This window comes from Budorcas taxicolor, chromosome 11, assembly GCF_023091745.1.
Source record: "Budorcas taxicolor isolate Tak-1 chromosome 11, Takin1.1, whole genome shotgun sequence".
NCBI classification, from domain to species: Eukaryota; Metazoa; Chordata; class Mammalia; order Artiodactyla; family Bovidae; genus Budorcas; species Budorcas taxicolor.
In genome coordinates, this window is record NC_068920.1 from 66025083 (window position 1) to 66043074 (window position 17992).

At 46.1% G+C, this 17992-nt stretch overlaps 1 protein-coding gene and 1 non-coding gene across 2 annotated transcripts; one reads left to right on the plus strand and one right to left on the minus strand.

The window, feature by feature from the left end:
• The first annotated feature begins 200 nt into the window (after positions 1–200).
• CNOT11 (CCR4-NOT transcription complex subunit 11) lies at positions 201–13987 on the plus strand. Its single transcript, XM_052648518.1, has 7 exons — positions 201–754; positions 4916–5080; positions 5563–5715; positions 8873–9075; positions 10289–10491; positions 12895–12991; positions 13065–13987. The coding sequence occupies exons 1-7, from the start codon at positions 238–240 to the stop codon at positions 13260–13262; spliced, it is 1536 nt and encodes a 511-aa protein (XP_052504478.1). The 5' UTR covers positions 201–237; the 3' UTR covers positions 13263–13987.
• A 2541-nt stretch (positions 13988–16528) lies between these two features.
• On the minus strand, positions 16529–16642 carry LOC128057099 (small nucleolar RNA SNORD89). The gene has a single exon (XR_008200280.1). It is a non-coding gene; the product is annotated as a small nucleolar RNA SNORD89 (small nucleolar RNA).
• Between the last annotated feature and the right edge of the window lie 1350 nt (positions 16643–17992).

Below are 17992 nucleotides of genomic sequence, written 5' to 3' on the forward strand. Positions count from 1 at the left end.
CCGCCTCAATTTCCGGCTTTTTGCTCCGCCCCCTCGGCGTCTCGGGATCTTCTCCCTGGCCTGGCTCCCGCAGCCTCGCTCTGGCTGCGCGCTGCCCTCTCTTCTACTGCCGGCTGGGTTCCAGGCTTGTTTTGTTTGCGACGCTGTCGTGCCACAGCGCGCTTTACGGCCGCAGGGACGGAGCGAGCCGGCGCCAGGGCCCCTCCGGCCGTGAAGCAGGACGGGCGAAAGAGGTTGATGCCCGGCGGCGGGGCAAGCGCGGCATCTGGCCGGCTTCTCACCGCCGCGGAGCAAAGGGGAGCCCGGGAAGCGGCGGGGTCGGCTTCCAGGAGCGGCCCGGGAAGCTCGGGCCCCGGCGGCAGAGGCGGAGCGGGCGTCCCCGGGCCGGGGAGCGGAGGCCCGGGGGGCCCCGCGGGCAGGATGAGCCTGACCCCAAAGGAGCTGTCGAGCCTGCTGAGCATCATCTCGGAGGAGGCGGGCGGCGGCAGCACCTTCGAGGGCCTGTCCACCGCCTTCCACCACTACTTCAGCAAAGCCGACCACTTCCGTCTGGGCTCGGTGCTCGTGATGCTGCTGCAGCAGCCGGACCTGCTACCCAGCGCGGCGCAGCGCCTCACGGCGCTCTACCTGCTCTGGGAGATGTACCGCACCGAGCCGCTCGCCGCCAACCCCTTCGCCGCTAGCTTCGCGCACTTGCTCAACCCCGCGCCGCCCGCCCGCGGCGGCCAGGAACCCGACCGGCCTCCCCTCTCAGGTACGGCTGGGACCGCCCTCCTGGAGCTGCTGGGCCTTCACCGGCCTGGGAAATCCATCGTCTCCTTTTGAAATTCCCTCCCCACCCCCTCCACCAAGTACGGACGAGTGGCAGCTTCCTGGCACCGAAAATTAACCGCTCCCCCCGCAACAGTAGGAGCCGTCAAACCGCGCAGCTTAGTGTGGGGCTTGACGCTTTTGTGCCTCACATGCGGTTCGTTCTCGTCTAGCCCGTCAGAGGTGTGTGAAGTTGTAAGTAACGACACACTTTATCTGCCCCCGGCTTTAAGTCTCAGGAGAGTCAATGAGAAGTCATTCAGAACCGGAAGACGTGGTTGAGGCGGAGAAACACATTACGCAGGGCTTCCCCCGTGGCCCAGCGGTAAAGAACCCGGCTGCCAATGCAGGAGACACGGGTTGGACCCCTGGGTCACGAAGATCTTCTGGAGGAGGAAATGGCAACCCACTCCAGTATTCTTGCTTGGAGAATCCCATGGACAGAAGAGCCTGGCAGGCTACAGCTTATGGGGTCGCAGAGTGGGACACGACTTACCAGCTAAACAACAAAGGAATTATACTAGCCACCTTCTTGCTGTTAGGTGTCCTTGGTTAACGCGATGGGGTCACAGGATAGAAAGCAGCCTCGAATTCACCGCCTAGATTAGAAAACTACTGCTGGACATTATGTAAAAGGTGTGTTTTCTGCAACTTTGGTGAGACCGGTGGCTTTGGTGTGAGACTGCTTTTTTTTTTTTGGTAACTCAAGAGCTTGTTTATAAGACTTGATTTTAGGAGAAGACCTGAAGCCAGGAGAGGAGAACAGCACAGAGGAGACAGATGGTGATGAGTGTCTGGGAGATTTAGACAGGGCCCAGTGTAGTGGGCAGAACAGGTTGTCAGAGGTGGGAAGCAGCTTGATCTCATAGGCCTTAGGCAGTGAGGAAACAGGTAAGTCACTCCTTAGGAAGGGAGAGCCAGAATGTGAAGGCAGAGGATTAATGTAATACTAGAGAATGTTTTCTTGCAGGAGAGGGCTTCTACAGTTAAGCTATTCATTGTTGCTACTGGCAATTCTTCTGGATCTAAAGCATCTTCTGATTGGTTTCCTGCTCGGCTCTTACCTAAAAGGGGCAACTTTTGTATTCCATGAGATGTCTGTAGGGTGCAGGTTCTGAACCTTTCAGAAAGTTTGAGAATGCCCAGAAAAATGACTGCAGGGTGTGTTGTGTGTGTGTATGTGTGTGCTCTGGTCAAACCCGCCACCCAAGATGGACAGAGACAGTGTGGGATTTGGGTCTGAGAGCCTTCTGAATTCTGTAGGATGGGTTAGGTAAAGGAACTGTGATTTATGTAATGTTATTCTCAAATGCAATGAGTCTGAAACTAGATCTAGGCTGTTAACTGTATTGTAAACAGATTTCCCAGGGAAGAAATCCACAGATTGGTTATTTTGCCTGTCTCTGCCTCAGTTTACTTGTCTGTAAGCTGCAGATAATAATTCCGAGCTGGCAGAGTAGGCAGCTGCTTTGCAGGCATCTACCTGCAAAGCAGAAGACCAGACTTTGATCCCTGGGTCAGGAAGTTCCCCTGGAGAAGGGAATGGCAACCCCTCCAGTATTCTTGCCTGGAGAATCCCATGGACAGAGGAGCCTGGCAGGCTAGTCCATGACATGGCAAAGAGTTGCACATGACTTCAGTTCAGTCGCTCAGTCGTCTCCGACTCTTTGCGACCCCATGAATCGCAGCACGCCAGGTCTCCCTGTCCATCACCATCTCCTGGAGTTCACTCAAACCCATGTCCATCGAGTTGGTGATACCATCCAGCCATCTCATCCTCTGTCGTCCCCTTCTCCTCCTGCCCCCAACCCCTCCCAGCATCAGAGTCTTTTCCAGTGAGTCAACTCTTTGCATGTGGTGGCCAAAGTATTGGAGTTTCAGCCTCAGCATCAGTCCTTCCAATGAATACCCAGGACTGATCTCCTTTAGAATGGACTGGTTGGATCTCCTTGCAGTCCAAGGGACTCTCAAGAGTCTTCTCCAACACCACACTTAAAAAGCATCAATTCTTTGGCGCTCAGCTTTCTTCACAGTCCAACTCTCACATCCATACATGACCACTGGAAAAACCATAGCCTTGACCAGACGGACCTTTGTTGGCAAAGTAATGTCTCTGCTTTTGAATATGCTATCTAGGTTGGTCATAACTTTCCTTCCAAGGAGTAAGCATCTTTTAGTTTCATGGCTGCAATCACCATCTGCAGTGATTTTGGAGCCCAAAACAATAAAGTCTGCCACTGTTTCCACTGTTGGCCCATCTATTTCCCATGAAGTGATGGGACCAGATGCCATGATGTTCGTGTTCTGAATGTTGAGCTTTAAGCCAAGTTTTTCACTCTCCTCTTTCACTTTCATCAAGAGGCTTTTGAGTTCCTCTTCACTTTCTGCCATAAGGGTGGTGTCATCTGCATATCTGAGGTTATTGATATTTCTCCCGGCAATCTTGATTCCAGCTTGTGCTGCTTCCAGCCCAGCGTTTCTCATGATGTACTCTGCATAGAAGTTAAATAAGGAAGGTGACAGTATACAGCCTTGACGTACTCCTTTTCCTATTTGGAACCAGTCTGTTGTTCCATGTCCAGTTCTAACTGTTGCTTCCTGACCTGCATACAGGTTTCGGGACTAACAAACACAGAGCTGTTATGAGGAATAGAAGTAAGTGTTATTCACAATTACTGTTGGTAGAGATGGTGCTTAAATCCACAACAAAGGGACTGTCAATGACAGGGCTTACTACATTGTACATCAAGGGGCGTATATAGTGGGTATATATATAGTTTTAATAAAATTAAAACTGGAGTGTAATTGCTCTACAGTATTACTAATTTCTGCTGTGCAACAGTGTGAATCAGCTGTATGTATACAAACGTCCTCTCCCTTGTGAGCCTCCCTCCTCCTCCCCTTTAGGTCATCACAGAGCACGGAGCTGAGCTCCCAGTGCCATGTATACAGCAGCTTCCCATGTTTTTTGAGCGTTTCAGGTGACTCTGCTGCAGAGCAAAGGTTGAAAATGTATCTGGATGTGAATAGGAAGGCTTCTTCACACTCAGGAAACTTCAGTCTGGCTGAGGAAACACAAACGTGACTGTGACCCGACCTCCAGGGCTGTGCTGGGTGGCAGGTACACAGAGCATCGTGGCATGGGGAGCTTCACCCTTGGAGCTGGAGAGGGAGTGATGTTTCTGTTGGATGTTGATTAGAGGTGGTGGGAAGAGAAGGGTGCGACCCTCTCAGGTATTCAAACAGTTGTGTGTATTGTATGTTTTGAAATCAGGACTCGGAGAAGCTAAGAGGTTTTGTGCAACCGGAATGTAGAACACAAGCGTTGGAGGGGGAAATGGGATGAGGAGAGTGTCAGGACCAGATGAGGAAGGTCTTATAACGGTGCAGAGCTAGTGGTGGCTTCCATGTCTCTTTACCTTTTACACAGTTGCTGGCTGCAGCAGAGAAGAAAAGCATTTCTGAGGACTGTAGTTTTTGATTTGTTTTGGTCTGTATACATAAACTTATCTTTGCAGGAACTGAAGCATGTTAGAAAACAAAGTTCTTAATAGCTCCAGTTTTTAAGTTTCATTGACATCACCACAGATCATAGTGAATCATTTGACATACAACAGTCGGCCCTGTACATCTTTGGGTTCTGCATCTAAGGATTCAACCAGCCCCTTGCGGGTGTGGAGGGGGGTAGTTCCAGAAAGTTCCCCAAAACAGAACTTAAATTCTGGCAGCTGTTTACATATCATTTACATTGTACTTACCTAGCATTTACATTGTATTTACATAGCATTTACACTGTCTTAAGTATTGTAAGTAATCTGGAGTTTAAAGTATAAGGAGGATCTGTGTAGGTTACTTTCAAATACTACAGCTTTTATGTATAGGACCCAGGTATCCCTGGATTTTAGTATTTGCAGGAGGTCCTGGAACCAGTCCTTGGGATGATTCCTAAATTATATTTTCATAAATGTATGTATTTGGTTAAATGAATCTTCGATTATAATTGTCTTTAAAGATGCATGAGATGCTAGTTTTATCAGGCTCAAGATAATTTCTAAAAATAACCGTTAGCGAAATGGTCATACATTTTTTGCTTGTGTATTTACAGGGTTTTTACCTCCTATAACTCCACCGGAGAAGTTTTTTCTTTCCCAGCTCATGCTGGCACCCCCACGGGAACTCTTCAAAAAGACACCCCGGCAGATCGCCCTTATGGACGTCGGGAACATGGGCCAGTCTGTGGACATTAGCGGGCTTCAGCTTGCCCTGGCTGGTAAGGCGGAGCTACGGTTCAGGTACTCTTGTGCAGAGGCCAGTCTGCAATTCAGATGTCTTTACAGTGAGATCCAGGGACCACAGATATATTTATGGATGACGCAGTTGTGTTTTCCTAACTAAGAAAACAACGAAATAAGCATCAATGACTAGCTACAAGGAGCAGTTAAAACTACAGTGTGTATGCGACAGAATCTGGTGTTTTAACAGATTTTCCCCTGGTTCCTGCTGAGGTCAAATATCTTTTGAGGTGTTTATTGGCCATTCAAGCTTTTAAAAATAAAATACTCATTGAAGTCATTAGCCCATTTCCCCCCCTATTTTTAAAGACTGATTTATAGGAGTTCTAGAGAAAAAACGAAAAAGCTTGAAGCTGGCCCTTTGCTTGTGTGTTGTAGACAAGTTTCTCCGGTTACGAGCTTGTGTTTTCACTCTCCTTGTGCCGCATTTTAAAGTGTTTTTTGTTTCAATCTTGTTCAGAACGCCAGTCTGAATTGCCAACTCAAAGTAAGGCCAGCTTCCCTAGCATTCTCAGTGACCCGGACCCAGATTCGTCTAACTCTGGATTCGACAGCTCCGTTGCCTCTCAGATCACGGAAGCTTTAGTCAGTGGACCAAAGCCACCTATTGAAAGTGAGTAAATCTGATTTTATATTCTTTTGTATTCTTGGTTTTATTTTAGCAGTGTCCCCCTGAGACTCTGGTGTTCTGAAACGTGTTGTTTTTGTTTATGCTGAAACACGAATCTTTTAAAAATTTTATTTTTTTGAAATTGTTGATTTACAGTGTTGAGGTCATTTCTGCTGTACAGCAGAGTGATTCGGTTACATGTTCTTTTTCACACTCTTTTCCATTATGGTTTCACACAGGATATTGGACTTTGTTTCCTGTGCTGTGTGGTAGGACCTGCTCCTTTATCCATTCTCTACGTAATGGTTTGCATCTGCTGCTCCAGAATCCCACTCCACCCCGCCCCCATGGCAGCCACACGTCTGCTCTGAGTCTGTTTCAGTTCCATAGACAAGTTCATCTGTGTCTCGTTTAGATCCCACATAGCAGTGATATATGTGTCTTTATCTGTCTGGTTTACTTCACTAATAGGATATCTCTAGGTCCATGTTGCTGCAAATGGCATTATTTCATTCTTTTTCTTTATCCGTTCCTCTCTCAGTGGACAGATGTTTCCATGCCTCAGCTATTGTGGACAGCGCTGCCCTGAACACAGGGGTGCGTGTGTCCTTTTGAATTGCAGTTTTGTCGCTACAGACCCAGAAGTGGGATTGCTAGATCATATGGCAACTCGTTTTCAGTTTACTGAGAACCTCCATGATGTTCTCCACAGTGGCTGCACCAACTTACATTCCCGTCAGTAATGATGGAGAGTTCCCTTTTCTCCACACCCTCTCCAGCTTGTTATTTGTAGATTTTAATGATGGCCATTCTGACTGGTGTGAGGTAGTACCTCATTGTAGTTTTGATTTGCATTTCTCTAATTAGCTACGTTGAGCATCTTTTCATGTGCTTATTGGCCATCTGTATGCCTTCTCTGAAGAAATGTCTCTTTAGATCTTCTGTTCATTTTTTGATTGGGTTGATTTTTTTGCTGTTGAGATGGATGAGCTCTATGTATATTTTGGAAGTTAAGTTTGTGTTGGTCGCATCATTTGCAAATATTTTTTCTCAGTCTGTAGGTTTTCTCTTACTTTTATTTATGGTTTTCTTTGCTGAAGAAAAGCTTGTAATCTGATTAGGTCCCATTTGTTTATTTTTGCTTTTATTTCTATTGCCTTGAGAGAATGAGCTAAAAAAACATTGGTGGGATTTATGCCAGAGAATGTTAAACATGAATTTAATGAGAAACTTCTAGTATGGTGTCTGGAACATAGTAGATATGCTCAATAAAAGTTAGTTTCTTTAATAAAAATACCAAGTTTTTTTAAAATTACATACCTATAGCTATACATTCCCTGATTTTACTGAAATGTGGTTATTTCTGTATCTTATTACCTTTTTTGTTTTATACATCTTTATTAATCTCATCATTCTCCATCAGTTTTCTGAGTCTTACGGCTCTTACTTTAATTCAAAGAAAACACCTATTGAAGCTTATGGAACTGTATTTTTTGGTTTTATAGGCTTCTATGTGGTTTTATGATGAAGGCATGCTTTCTGCTTAGGGTAAGATTATGTCTCCGGACTATAGTGTTACCTTGAGTTTGAAACCTGCACTGTGACTCTTTATGCCATTTATAGTAGTTCTTTGGCATAAACAAGTCTCAGCTAGTCACAGTGTATGGTCAGGTCCAAGGCACAGAGGGGTTATTTAATGCTCGCTGGGCACAGCGGTGACTGGCATGGGCCGCTGGAAAGGGATGTAAGAAGTAGACCAGCCAGGTGTCAGGTCCGAGTCTAGCTGAACACCAAGCATCCTTACCTCATGGGGACTTTCTCTCGATCACATAAGTACTGCATCTCCTAAAACGGTAAAACACTTCCTCTTTGTTAATAGTCTGCAGAAATGCAGCGCTGGTTCTGGTGAAGATGATACAGTTTAGGGTAAAGGGATGGGGCTTCCCTGGTGGCTCGGTGGTAAGGACTGCCTGCCAGCGCAGGAGACTCGGGTTCGACCCCTGGTCCAGGAAGATCCTACGTGCTGAGGAGCACCTGAGCTTGTGCAACACAACTGTTGAGCCTGTGCCCTGGAGCCCAGGAGCTACAGCTACTGAAATCTGCGTGCCTGGAGCCCATGCTTCTCTGCAGTGAGAGAAGCTGCCGAAATGAGCAGCCCAGGCGCTGCAGCTGGAGAGCAGCCCTCGCTCTCCGCAACAAGAAACATCCATGTAACAACAAAGACCTAACGCAACCCCGAAAGATACAGGGATGAGTCTTAGCCAGAAAACAGACATTTTCAGTGAACTGGAGTATCCAAGACTGAAATTTGACTGGGGCTGGGTCCATGGGAGGAGACAGTCGTCTTAGGCCCTGTGTGAAAACCAAAGTGAGGGGTGAAGTTTGCTCAGGAGTCCCAGCCAGTGTTTGTTTTAATTTACTTAAGGGCATTTATATCTTAAGGATCAATCTTTATAAAACAGTTGAGGTATCGAGTCACTCCCATTTTTTTTTTTTCTTTTCACTGTTTTATTAAAATGATACAGCATTTGTGAATTTATGGGTTTATGAAACTCTCCAGATTCGTTTGAGAATGTCCAGTCAACCACAGTTCTCACCTGCCCATTTTATCTATACATAATTTGCTACTGCAAGGTTTTAAGATGCAAAAATAAAACTGGTACACATTATATGGTCTTTGAATAAAATAGGGCTGAGAATAGGATGACTGAGATCAAATAGTGTTTTATTTTTCCCATCGAAAGACTTACCAGTGAACTAAGTGGTGTCCTTTTGCTACTGATCATGATTGAACCAGGAGTTGGCAGGGGGTGGTAATGCTTCCCTCTGCTCTCCAAAGATAGATAGATTTGGTCTCTGGTATAATAATTCTGTGTCAGCATTTCATTCTTTCATTTGTGTTCTGGAAAAAACTGACTTTGTCATTTCTGCTTCTGAGTTTTGAATCAGTGAGACCGTGTTGTCCTTATTAAGCAACCCACTCCAGTACTCTTGCCTGAGAAATCCTGTGGACAGAAGCTGCCTGCAGGGCTATAGTCCATGGGGTCGCAGAGTCAGACATGACCGTGCATGCCCGCATGCACAGACGTGGGGTTTATATAGAAGTGAATGAGTGTTGGCCAACCCAGAGCAGCAGTCACACAGGCTCCTCTGATTGCAGGCCATTTTCGGCCAGAGTTCATTCGCCCCCCGCCTCCGCTGCATGTGTGTGAGGATGAGCTGGCCTGGCTCAACCCCACTGAGCCTGACCACGCGATCCAGTGGGACAAGTCAATGTGCGTGAAGAACAGCACTGGTGTGGAGATCAAGCGAATAATGGCTAAAGCCTTCAAGAGCCCCCTGTCCTCTCCTCAGCAGACACAGGTATGTTTTTACCATCAGCGCTCTCCTGTATTGAATTCACCAAGCGGTTTTGTTTCTCATAAAGTGATAAACGGCCAGTGATCCACTAGTGGGAAGTGTCTTGGTCCCTGAAGCTTCGTTTGGCCTCCCACTCTGCTCACTGCACTGTGGTGGGGCAATGAGTCTGGTGCCCAAACACCTTGCAGCTTCTGTCCGGATCAGTTCGACTCTGGGCGAGGGGTCTGAGGTGGTGCTCACTTTGGGGCACTCTGCCCTGGCTCTGCTGCTGGGTGCTTTGTGTACACTGTTGCTAAGCTGAACAGGACTTACTACCCCGGAGGGTAAGTCTGCAGTTACTCACATTTCACCAGGGAGGTAAATCAGCGCCCATCACACGGTTGGTTGGTCGTGGATTCAAAAGGCCCTGTGCCCGACGATGAGACTTCCTTCAGGAAAGACAGGACGCTGGGGGTAGTTCTTGTTGGTGCATTTTACCCAGTTTGCACACTTCCCCATTAGAACTTGTCAGGAGGTACATCTCCAACCCGGTTTACCACCTAACACCATCTTCAGAGTCAAGTAACAGCCTTGTTCGTAGTTCACTTTGCTAACCAGTCAGTCCTGAAAGAGTATGTGTGTACATGCAAGTAGATGAGGAAATAGCATAGAAAATGTATGTAAAGCAATGTACAGATTTGGCAAAAAACATTATTTTTGAGGACACAGATTTGAATAGCAGAGTGTGTGTGACCTGCACTGTAGTGTAAGCACTCCGACCCCCGCCTCCCCCAGCTGCTGGGCAGGGCTTCAGTTCCTGAGTTTCCTGATGACCTCCGTGGTCTGTGCTTTTCAGTAGTACTAGTTGGTAAGATTGTTTTTGATTATAACCAAAAACAAAAAAGAAAAAAAACCTACCTACAAGGGACTTAAGGATATTATTGTTAAAATCCAGACAGTATTGATTCTGTTTTCATGCCCAGGAGGCATCAGTGTTATCTATAAACTTTTGTGATGGTGTCTGGTTGTAATAACTGACAATTCAAATGTAAGTGTCAAAATATCAAAGCATGATGATCATGGGTTTGAGGGAAGATACTGATGAAGTTGGTTCAGTGCAGGTAAATTTTATAACATTTTAAAAATAAAATATTTGGGTATTTTTATATGCAGGAAAGAGAATTTCTAACTTAACTTCTTTTTCTCTCTTTAAAAAAAAAAACTTGATTTTATTTAGCTCCTTGGAGAGTTGGAAAAGGACCCCAAACTTGTTTATCATATTGGCCTCACTCCAGCCAAACTTCCTGACCTAGTGGAAAACAATCCTCTAGTCGCTATAGAAATGTTGCTGAAGTTAATGCAGTCAAGTCAGATCACTGAGTATTTTTCAGTTCTGGTCAATATGGATATGTCATTACACTCAATGGAAGTTGTAAATCGGTAAGCTTCTGTACTCAATCAAATGCTGGGTGGGGGTGTGTGGGGCAGGTATATAAATCCTGATTCAATGATTAGAAGGGGAAAAACTCGCAACAATTTTCCCTGACATTGTTAGTCTGAGAAAACCCATTAAATAATCTGAGCTTTAGTGTTAACTGCAAATGAATTTCGCACCCCCAAGGAAGAACTTGGAGGGTATTCTGAGCATTTAACACTATCTTAACCACTGGACCACCTGGGAAGTCGCCACCTGTGAAACCTAATTGCTAAAACTTATTTCCCTATATATGGTTATATATTCTTAGTGCTCTGTGCGTAAGTCACTCAGCCACGTCTGACTCTTTGTGCTCCCGTGGACGGTAGCCCAGCAGGCTCCTCTGTCCATGGGATTTTCCAGGCAAGGATACTGGAGTGGGTTGCCATTTCCTATTCTGGGGATCTCCCTGACCCAGGGATCGAACCCAGGTCTCCTGCATCGGCAGCTGGGTTCTTTACCACTGCCCCACCTGGGGAGCTGTGTATTCTTTATCTCTACGTAAATTACAGGTGTTACATTATTTCTGTTAGTGACTGAAGCTGTATCATGGGAAGGTAGGGGCCTAGGAGCTGAGACAGTTCTGAGAATACCTTCCTAGAGCTCCTGGCACTGTTCCTGAGCTGCTCTTTGACTTGGTCTCCTTGCTCTGCTGTCATCAACTGTTAGGAAAGCGACAAGAGGTCTCTCACTTTGTTATTTTGCTTACAAGTAAGTTTTAGGTATATCACAAATTTCACAGACTTGGACATTAGCTTGGGAACCTGCTATTAAGCTGTTTATATGTAGTGTAGGTCAGGAAGATCCCCTGGAGGAGGAAATGGCAACCCACTCCAATACTCTTGCTTGGGAAATCCCACGGACAGAGGAGTCTGGCGGAGTACAGCCAATGGGGTCACAGGAGAGTCAAACACGACTTAGCAACTGAACGACAACAAATAGTGTAGCCATACAGGCAGGCTTGCCTGGTGTGGTCCCAAATTAGGCTTCTCATCCTCAGCCCCCTTCCACGTGGTGTCGTTTTGGGGGCTAAACGATACGGCCTTTCTGCTTACGGGGAGATCTATTCTGACCGCCAGGCAACCATACTTCAACTAGAGCGCGACCTTTGTAAGGTGGGGATTATTGTTTTTTAACCTACTTATAGCTGTACTCGGAGAAGGCAGTGGCAACCCACTTCAGTGTTCTTGCCTGGAGAATCCCAGGGACGGGGGACCCTGATGGGCTGCCGTCTATGGGGTTGCACAGAGTCGGACACAACTGAAGCAACTTAGCAGCAGCAGCAGTATAGCTGTACTCAGCTGGGAATTCCCTGGCAGTCCACTGTTTAGGACTCAGCACTTTCACTGCCAAGGGCCAGCATTCACTCCCTTCGGTGGGGAGGGGGAACACGACTAAGATCCCAAAATCTGCATGGTGAAGCCTCCCCGAAAAGTCCTTTTAAGTTAATCAGCTGGTGGGAAAAGCCTAACTGAAAGCCCAGGGCAGGTGTGTCCTAGGGCAGCACAGATCTGGGGAGGGAGAGAGAGGAAGCACGAGGTTCTCAGCCTTCATTTTCTGTCGCTTGCGAGACCTGTTAACCTGGCTGCTTCCGCTGCCTTCTCGTCTGAGCCTTTCTTCTATTTGGGTCCTCCAGGCTGACCATGCTGAGTGTTCACTTACTGTCTAAACCACACCGTAGGCACTTTGTCCAAGGATAACTACATCCTTTTATCAGTGTGGACATGATTTCAAGGGAGGGGTCTGCTGTGGGAGCCCCACCCACCCAACTCATTGTGCATCACCCACACCCCCGTGTCACCAGCAGCCTGTGGCTGCATTTCCTTGGAGCCTTGTGGGAAAAAATTCTGTAGTCAGGTAAGTTTAGAAATGTGCCACGCCAACCCCCGATTCTACACTTCACGCAGATTATTTACTGATTTGAAGGAACACTTCTCTCCTCGGGTTCCCATTTAAGTCATATGCCCTGTGAAGCCTTCCCACGTACGCTGCTCCTTGTGCAAGCGTCTGCCTCATGGAAGTACTCAGTCATGCATTGTGCTGTTCAGGTCCTTCCACACCTGCCTTCACAGGCTCCTTGCACAGCACTCATGTGTAATCAGGTCGGTATTACTTACGTAGACTGAGTAACTGCCCACATTGTCAGAGCCTGGACAGTAACTAGGAACTACGATTCAGCCAAGACCACCCAGGGACATGGTGCTCAGCGCTTATCACACATGCTGTGCAGACCTGGGAAACGAAGTGTCACTTATTAACGGGGGTCAGTGGGGTGGGTGGCGCCAATGTTTACTTGCATAAACCATTAACATCAGAATTTCTACTAAGTGACCGACATTAACAGGCCTGCCTTTATCTTTATGAAACAGACTAACCACGGCTGTTGATCTACCTCCTGAATTTATTCACCTTTATATATCCAATTGCATTTCTACCTGTGAACAGATTAAGGATAAATATATGCAGGTAAGTAACAATTTTTGTAACCTTTATAAATCCCTGCCCTGAAAACAGACGCTAACACAGGTTCCTTTTTCAGAATCGTCTGGTGCGTCTTGTGTGTGTGTTTCTCCAGTCTCTGATCCGTAATAAGATCATCAACGTGCAGGACTTGTTTATAGAAGTGCAGGCCTTCTGCATCGAGTTCAGCAGGATCCGCGAGGCCGCAGGCCTCTTCCGGTTGCTGAAGACCCTGGACACTGGAGAGACACCTGCCGAGACCAAGATGTCCAAGTGATGCCTCTCGGGGACCTCCCGTTCATTGTTCAGCTGTGCTGTGCTTTCCTTTTTAAAACTGTCCAGACCCGTGATTGCTTGGTTTAATGCACATAAACATCACTCTCTCCACTTAGTCTTGCCTCCCTGGGTGACTTTTCCCTTTAGGTGAATTTTGGTAGGAACCTGGAAGAATGCGTCCTATAGTGTCTTGCTGATGGCTATCCTCAGGGAAAGGTCATCCCAAAGTCACTGCCACTTGGGAGATGAGGCCGTCAGCACTGAAGAGCAACAGGCTTGTTTTTGCTTAAGATGTAAGTCATAGGCTTCTGATAAGGCTTTAGGGAGAGTAAATGAAGACCCTCTTTAAGAACATGAATTCCTGCCCCTGGGGCCTGGAGTCATCCTGGGATGGCAGTCTGACCCTTGAACTTCTCACTGGGTCCAGTGTGAGCCATGGACACACGTGTAACCTCAGGCTTGCTTTTCATGGGGACCTAAGAGACAACAGAGTAAACGCTTTTCTTGGGCTGCCCACCAACGTGGGGATTCCTAGAAACTGCCTTTGGGGGCTGTGATAGCTGGTGGTTCTCTGGGCTTTCTCTCTTGATGTTCGGTGCTCTGGGAGGACAGTCCTGGGGAGCTGTCCTCACTGAGTGGGGTGCGTGCCCTGCCTGTGGGCTCCTGTGGGCTGTTACCCCTCTTTTAACTCTGGACAACAGTGCCTTACATTAAAGTTTTCTATGAACTCTTATTATCTGATGTAGTTTTTACTTGAAGAAATCATGAAAAATCCCTCATCTACTGAGGTACTTTCAAAGCACACTCTACAGAAACCTGAGTCACTCACCTCCCAGTCCAACTCTTAGCAAAAGTTAAAGGATATACCAAGCAGGGCAGGTTTTAAGATTAGTATAAATTCCAGCCTTGTAATACTGGCAAAACAGTATGCCTAGATGATGAGAAATTTTAGCTTAGATATCCTCATAAAGGGAAGGGATTTATAAATATATCAGCTTCAAAAGGACCCAGGCTGGTGTAGCAGGTATGCCTTCAGAAGTCTAAAAATGATGGCAGTAATGGACTTCTTCCCACACCTAACTTTTCTTTGCCCAGGGCTGGCATGCGGGCATCACCATTTTGCACATTAGCACTGGGCAAACGAAGTTTATTAGCCAGTACTGTCTGCGATGGCGAAGTCTCGACCATACCACTGCTGGAAGCCGCCTAGCCTCGGGTTCAGGCCCTGGCGGTTCTCGGTAAGCGAGAGCTCCTGGCCGGCAGCCTGGACGCACATGGATCTCACCTGACACACGCTTTCTCTGTGAGGCGCCTCAGTCATGTTGCAGCCCTATGCCCGGGCACTGTCCCAAGCTACGGAATCACAACTTAAGCGGCACAAAATGTCAGAACCGCGGCACCACACTGACCATGAAAGGACAGCTGTTGTCAGTCATGCTAGAAGACCGTGTCCTGTCCAGCCTCCCCTGGGAACGTGTGCCAGCAGCTAGGCAATTCTCTGCCCCTGGGGCACCCACAAGTTGCCACCCACGCAAACACTGATTTGGGGCCACAAATGGGCTTTTGTGAACAGATGTGCAAACGTGGCCTGTGACTAAAGACAGACCACTGCTCATCATTTCTAGGTTATAGTCCTGGTATTTACTTGACAGAGGAAAAAGTTTCAGATGTATTTCAAATAAACAGCTTACAAAGAATAGTAGTTATATTTAGAGAACACTTTATGGGAGGAAAAAAAAACACCCAGATACAATACCAGCAAAAAGTTCTTAGTTAAATATATTTAAAAGTAGAAGAAAGTTTACCTGAAATAAAAGGAACTATAATCCTGGGATTTGATAACTGCGTCAACTTTTAAGTTTAATTAGATGAGTTCATGTTTTTTAAAAACCACATCTTGAATTCTCTGGACTTTCAGTTCCAATTTCTAGCTTTAATATCTTCAAATCACCTGCTTAAAAGAAGACAGCAAGAAAACCTGTTAAAATGACATCTTAGGGTAGAAAGATGTTTGAAAAAGTATTTGTGAACTAAAATATAACTATTTGAAATACCTTTCTTTAGCAGTATTGTTTATTTATGCAACTAAGAAAATGGTACCATTCAGACAAATGATACCATGATAAATGGTATCAGAATAGACAAACTTTCATAAATTTTAAAGGACTCAATGGACATGAGTTTGTGCAAATGCTTATGCGGAAAAGCCTTAAGAAAAGGACTTCCAAAATCCTGAGATTCAGTAACTGTAATCAGCCTAACAGAAAATGTAAGTGTTTCCCCAGGTTTCTTTTTACCCGTTGATAAATAAGCCTCCAACGCATAAAAAAGAATGGATTGACCTTTTTTATACTAACCTTAAGCTAATGTAATGCAAATACTTTTTTGATTTACAACTTACTTCATACTTTCGTGTTAGAATGAGGGCACACTTCTAGATGCATGGCTGATGAGGACATTGTTTTACTTCTGCAACTAGTAAGAGATGTGCCAGTACTTCTGAAAGTGCATGCTTTTAAGTGTTCTAAAACTTCAAAAATGAAAACTGGGGAAAGCATCGGTGGCTTTCTGATTGGTGACCTTATGGCAGAAGCACAGCGTGCAGGAAAGTGAGGTGAACGCTGGTTCAGGCCAAAGTTCTGTGCTCTGTAAGCTGCAAATTAGGAGTTTACACCAACCCTGGAGAAATGCTTTCGACTAAAGCATGTAAGCACCTCAGGTTCTAGTCAGCCATGTGTATGTGCTGACTTAACCTCAGCCCTCACTGACCCTACGAGTGTGCTCAAAGACGATAGCGAAGCGAAGCCGTCTTCCGGGGGCATCTGGTCACGTTGGGTATTCTGTCCCAGTGAAAGCAGCCTGGTTCCTGAATGTCTTGTGCTTGTGTGCTCAGTGAGGCCTGACTCTCTTCGACCCCAGGGACTGCAGCCCACCAGGCTCCTCTGTCCATGGAGTTTCCCAGGTAAGAATACTGGAGTGGGTTGCCATTTCTTCCTCCAGGGAATCTTCCTGACGCAGGCAAGGATCGAGCCCATGCCTCTTGTGTCTCCTGCATTGGCATGCGAATTTACCATTGTGGTCTATTACTGTTATTATTGTTTTCATGATTCTAGCGGTCTCTGGTGTAGCAAGTGTATCATAAAACATAAAGAATGGTGCTTATTGCATGCTGAAGCCCCAAAGCTGCCCAGGGTTCCCCAATTATCTCTTGTTGAAAATGTCTGAGCTTGCTGGAAAGGCCCATTTTGGAAACTGTGCCCCGAGATGACTGAGGTCAGACGAGAGGTTCGCTTCAGGAGGTTTTGTCATCGTGCACCCACAGAGAGCCAACTGCCAACGGGCACACTGCAATTCGGCCTTTTAGTGTCATCATTCCTCAGTAACTGTGGGGCAGTCCTCCAGGGAAGAGTCTGGGCACCCAACATTCCCAGCAGGTGAGGCGCTGTTACCTGCTCCAGGTGCAGTGTGCGCATCCCTCCTCCAGGTGGCCTGGCTTTCTGACGGGAAGGCCCGAAGCTGCACAGCAGGGGTGCTGGCATCCACGGGTACATGCTGTCCACACACCACCGAGGCCCTCACAGTTAAAAAGAAAGAACAGTCTCTACGTTATCTGTGAACAAAGCTTTCAAGACAACTGTCAGAAGGAAAGTGATTACTGCCATTAAGTAATACAATCTGAACTAAATCACTCAGCTTTACTCATCCTTCTTCATCTAAATTCCCCAGATTCCCAGCATTTTATCAATGTTGTGTTTAAGCAAAAATTCTAGTAACTGACCCTTTATCACGTCTACCTAAGAAAATCCTTTTGAAAGGAAACAGTTTCCTTACCAAGTACAAAAGGGTTTTCTGTCTGCTCTTGCAGATTTCCTTATTTGCTGTTAAAGACTTGTGTTTCTAAAGATGAGAGAACTATAATTTTTCCAGTCTCTTATGTTTATAACTTAGTGTCAAAGTCTCTTTTTTTTGACTGTGCCTCACAGCACAGGGAATCTTAGTCCCCTGACAAGGGGTGGAGCTCGTGCCCCCTGCAGAGAAGCACAGAGTGCCCAACAGTGAACCCCAGAGGAGTCCCTCAAACTCCTGAGTTAGGTAGAGCTCTGGTTGACAGCCGCTGGTAAGAACTCACTCGCCCATCATCATCAAAAACAATTCACCCTGATCTGTTACAGCATTCTTTAAAGTCAGCTTCACTGGCTAATGGGAAGAATTACAGCACTTTCCGCTAGTATGTGTCTGAAAACACAAAGAGCAATCTACTTGGTATAGACTCAGGGACATATTTTTCTATTTGCAATGAACAACACAGAAAGGCAAATTTCAAAGATGATGGCTATTATGGAAACCCACTGCAGTGTCTGTTGAAATGAGCACTCAAGAGTAAGGCAATTTCTATCCCAATAGCTCTTCCCATGGAGTCCGGCCTCTGTTGATATCAGTAACACTGTTTAATCACCTAGAGTTTCACTGAGTGGCTGGAATCAGAGTGTCCTAAGTAACTTGAAAAAAAAAAATAAACTATATAAACTTTACGTCTTAGATACAGCTATAAGAATACATTGTTTACACTTTAAAAATTATATACTCTAGTAAACATTTATTTTTACCATGAAATAAAGATGTACACAGTAAACAGTTTGGAAGCTACAAAGGACTACAATTTCAAGTTGTAAAAAAAACTAACTCTTCCTCTCTGGACCTTCCACCTCTAAGAAGTGACAGCAGAGCAGA

What these genes read in the sequence shown, in the direction of transcription:
- CNOT11 (XM_052648518.1), top strand. Translation starts at nt 238, where the DNA reads ATGCCCGGCGGCGGGGCAAGCGCGGCATCTGGCCGGCTTCTCACCGCC. An exon ending in TCAATGGAAGTTGTAAATCG is followed by an intron (nt 10,492 to 12,894) that starts GTAAGCTTCTGT and finishes TTTATGAAACAG; the next exon opens with ACTAACCACGGCTGTTGATC. An exon ending in TTAAGGATAAATATATGCAG is followed by an intron (nt 12,992 to 13,064) that starts GTAAGTAACAAT and finishes TTCCTTTTTCAG; the next exon opens with AATCGTCTGGTGCGTCTTGT.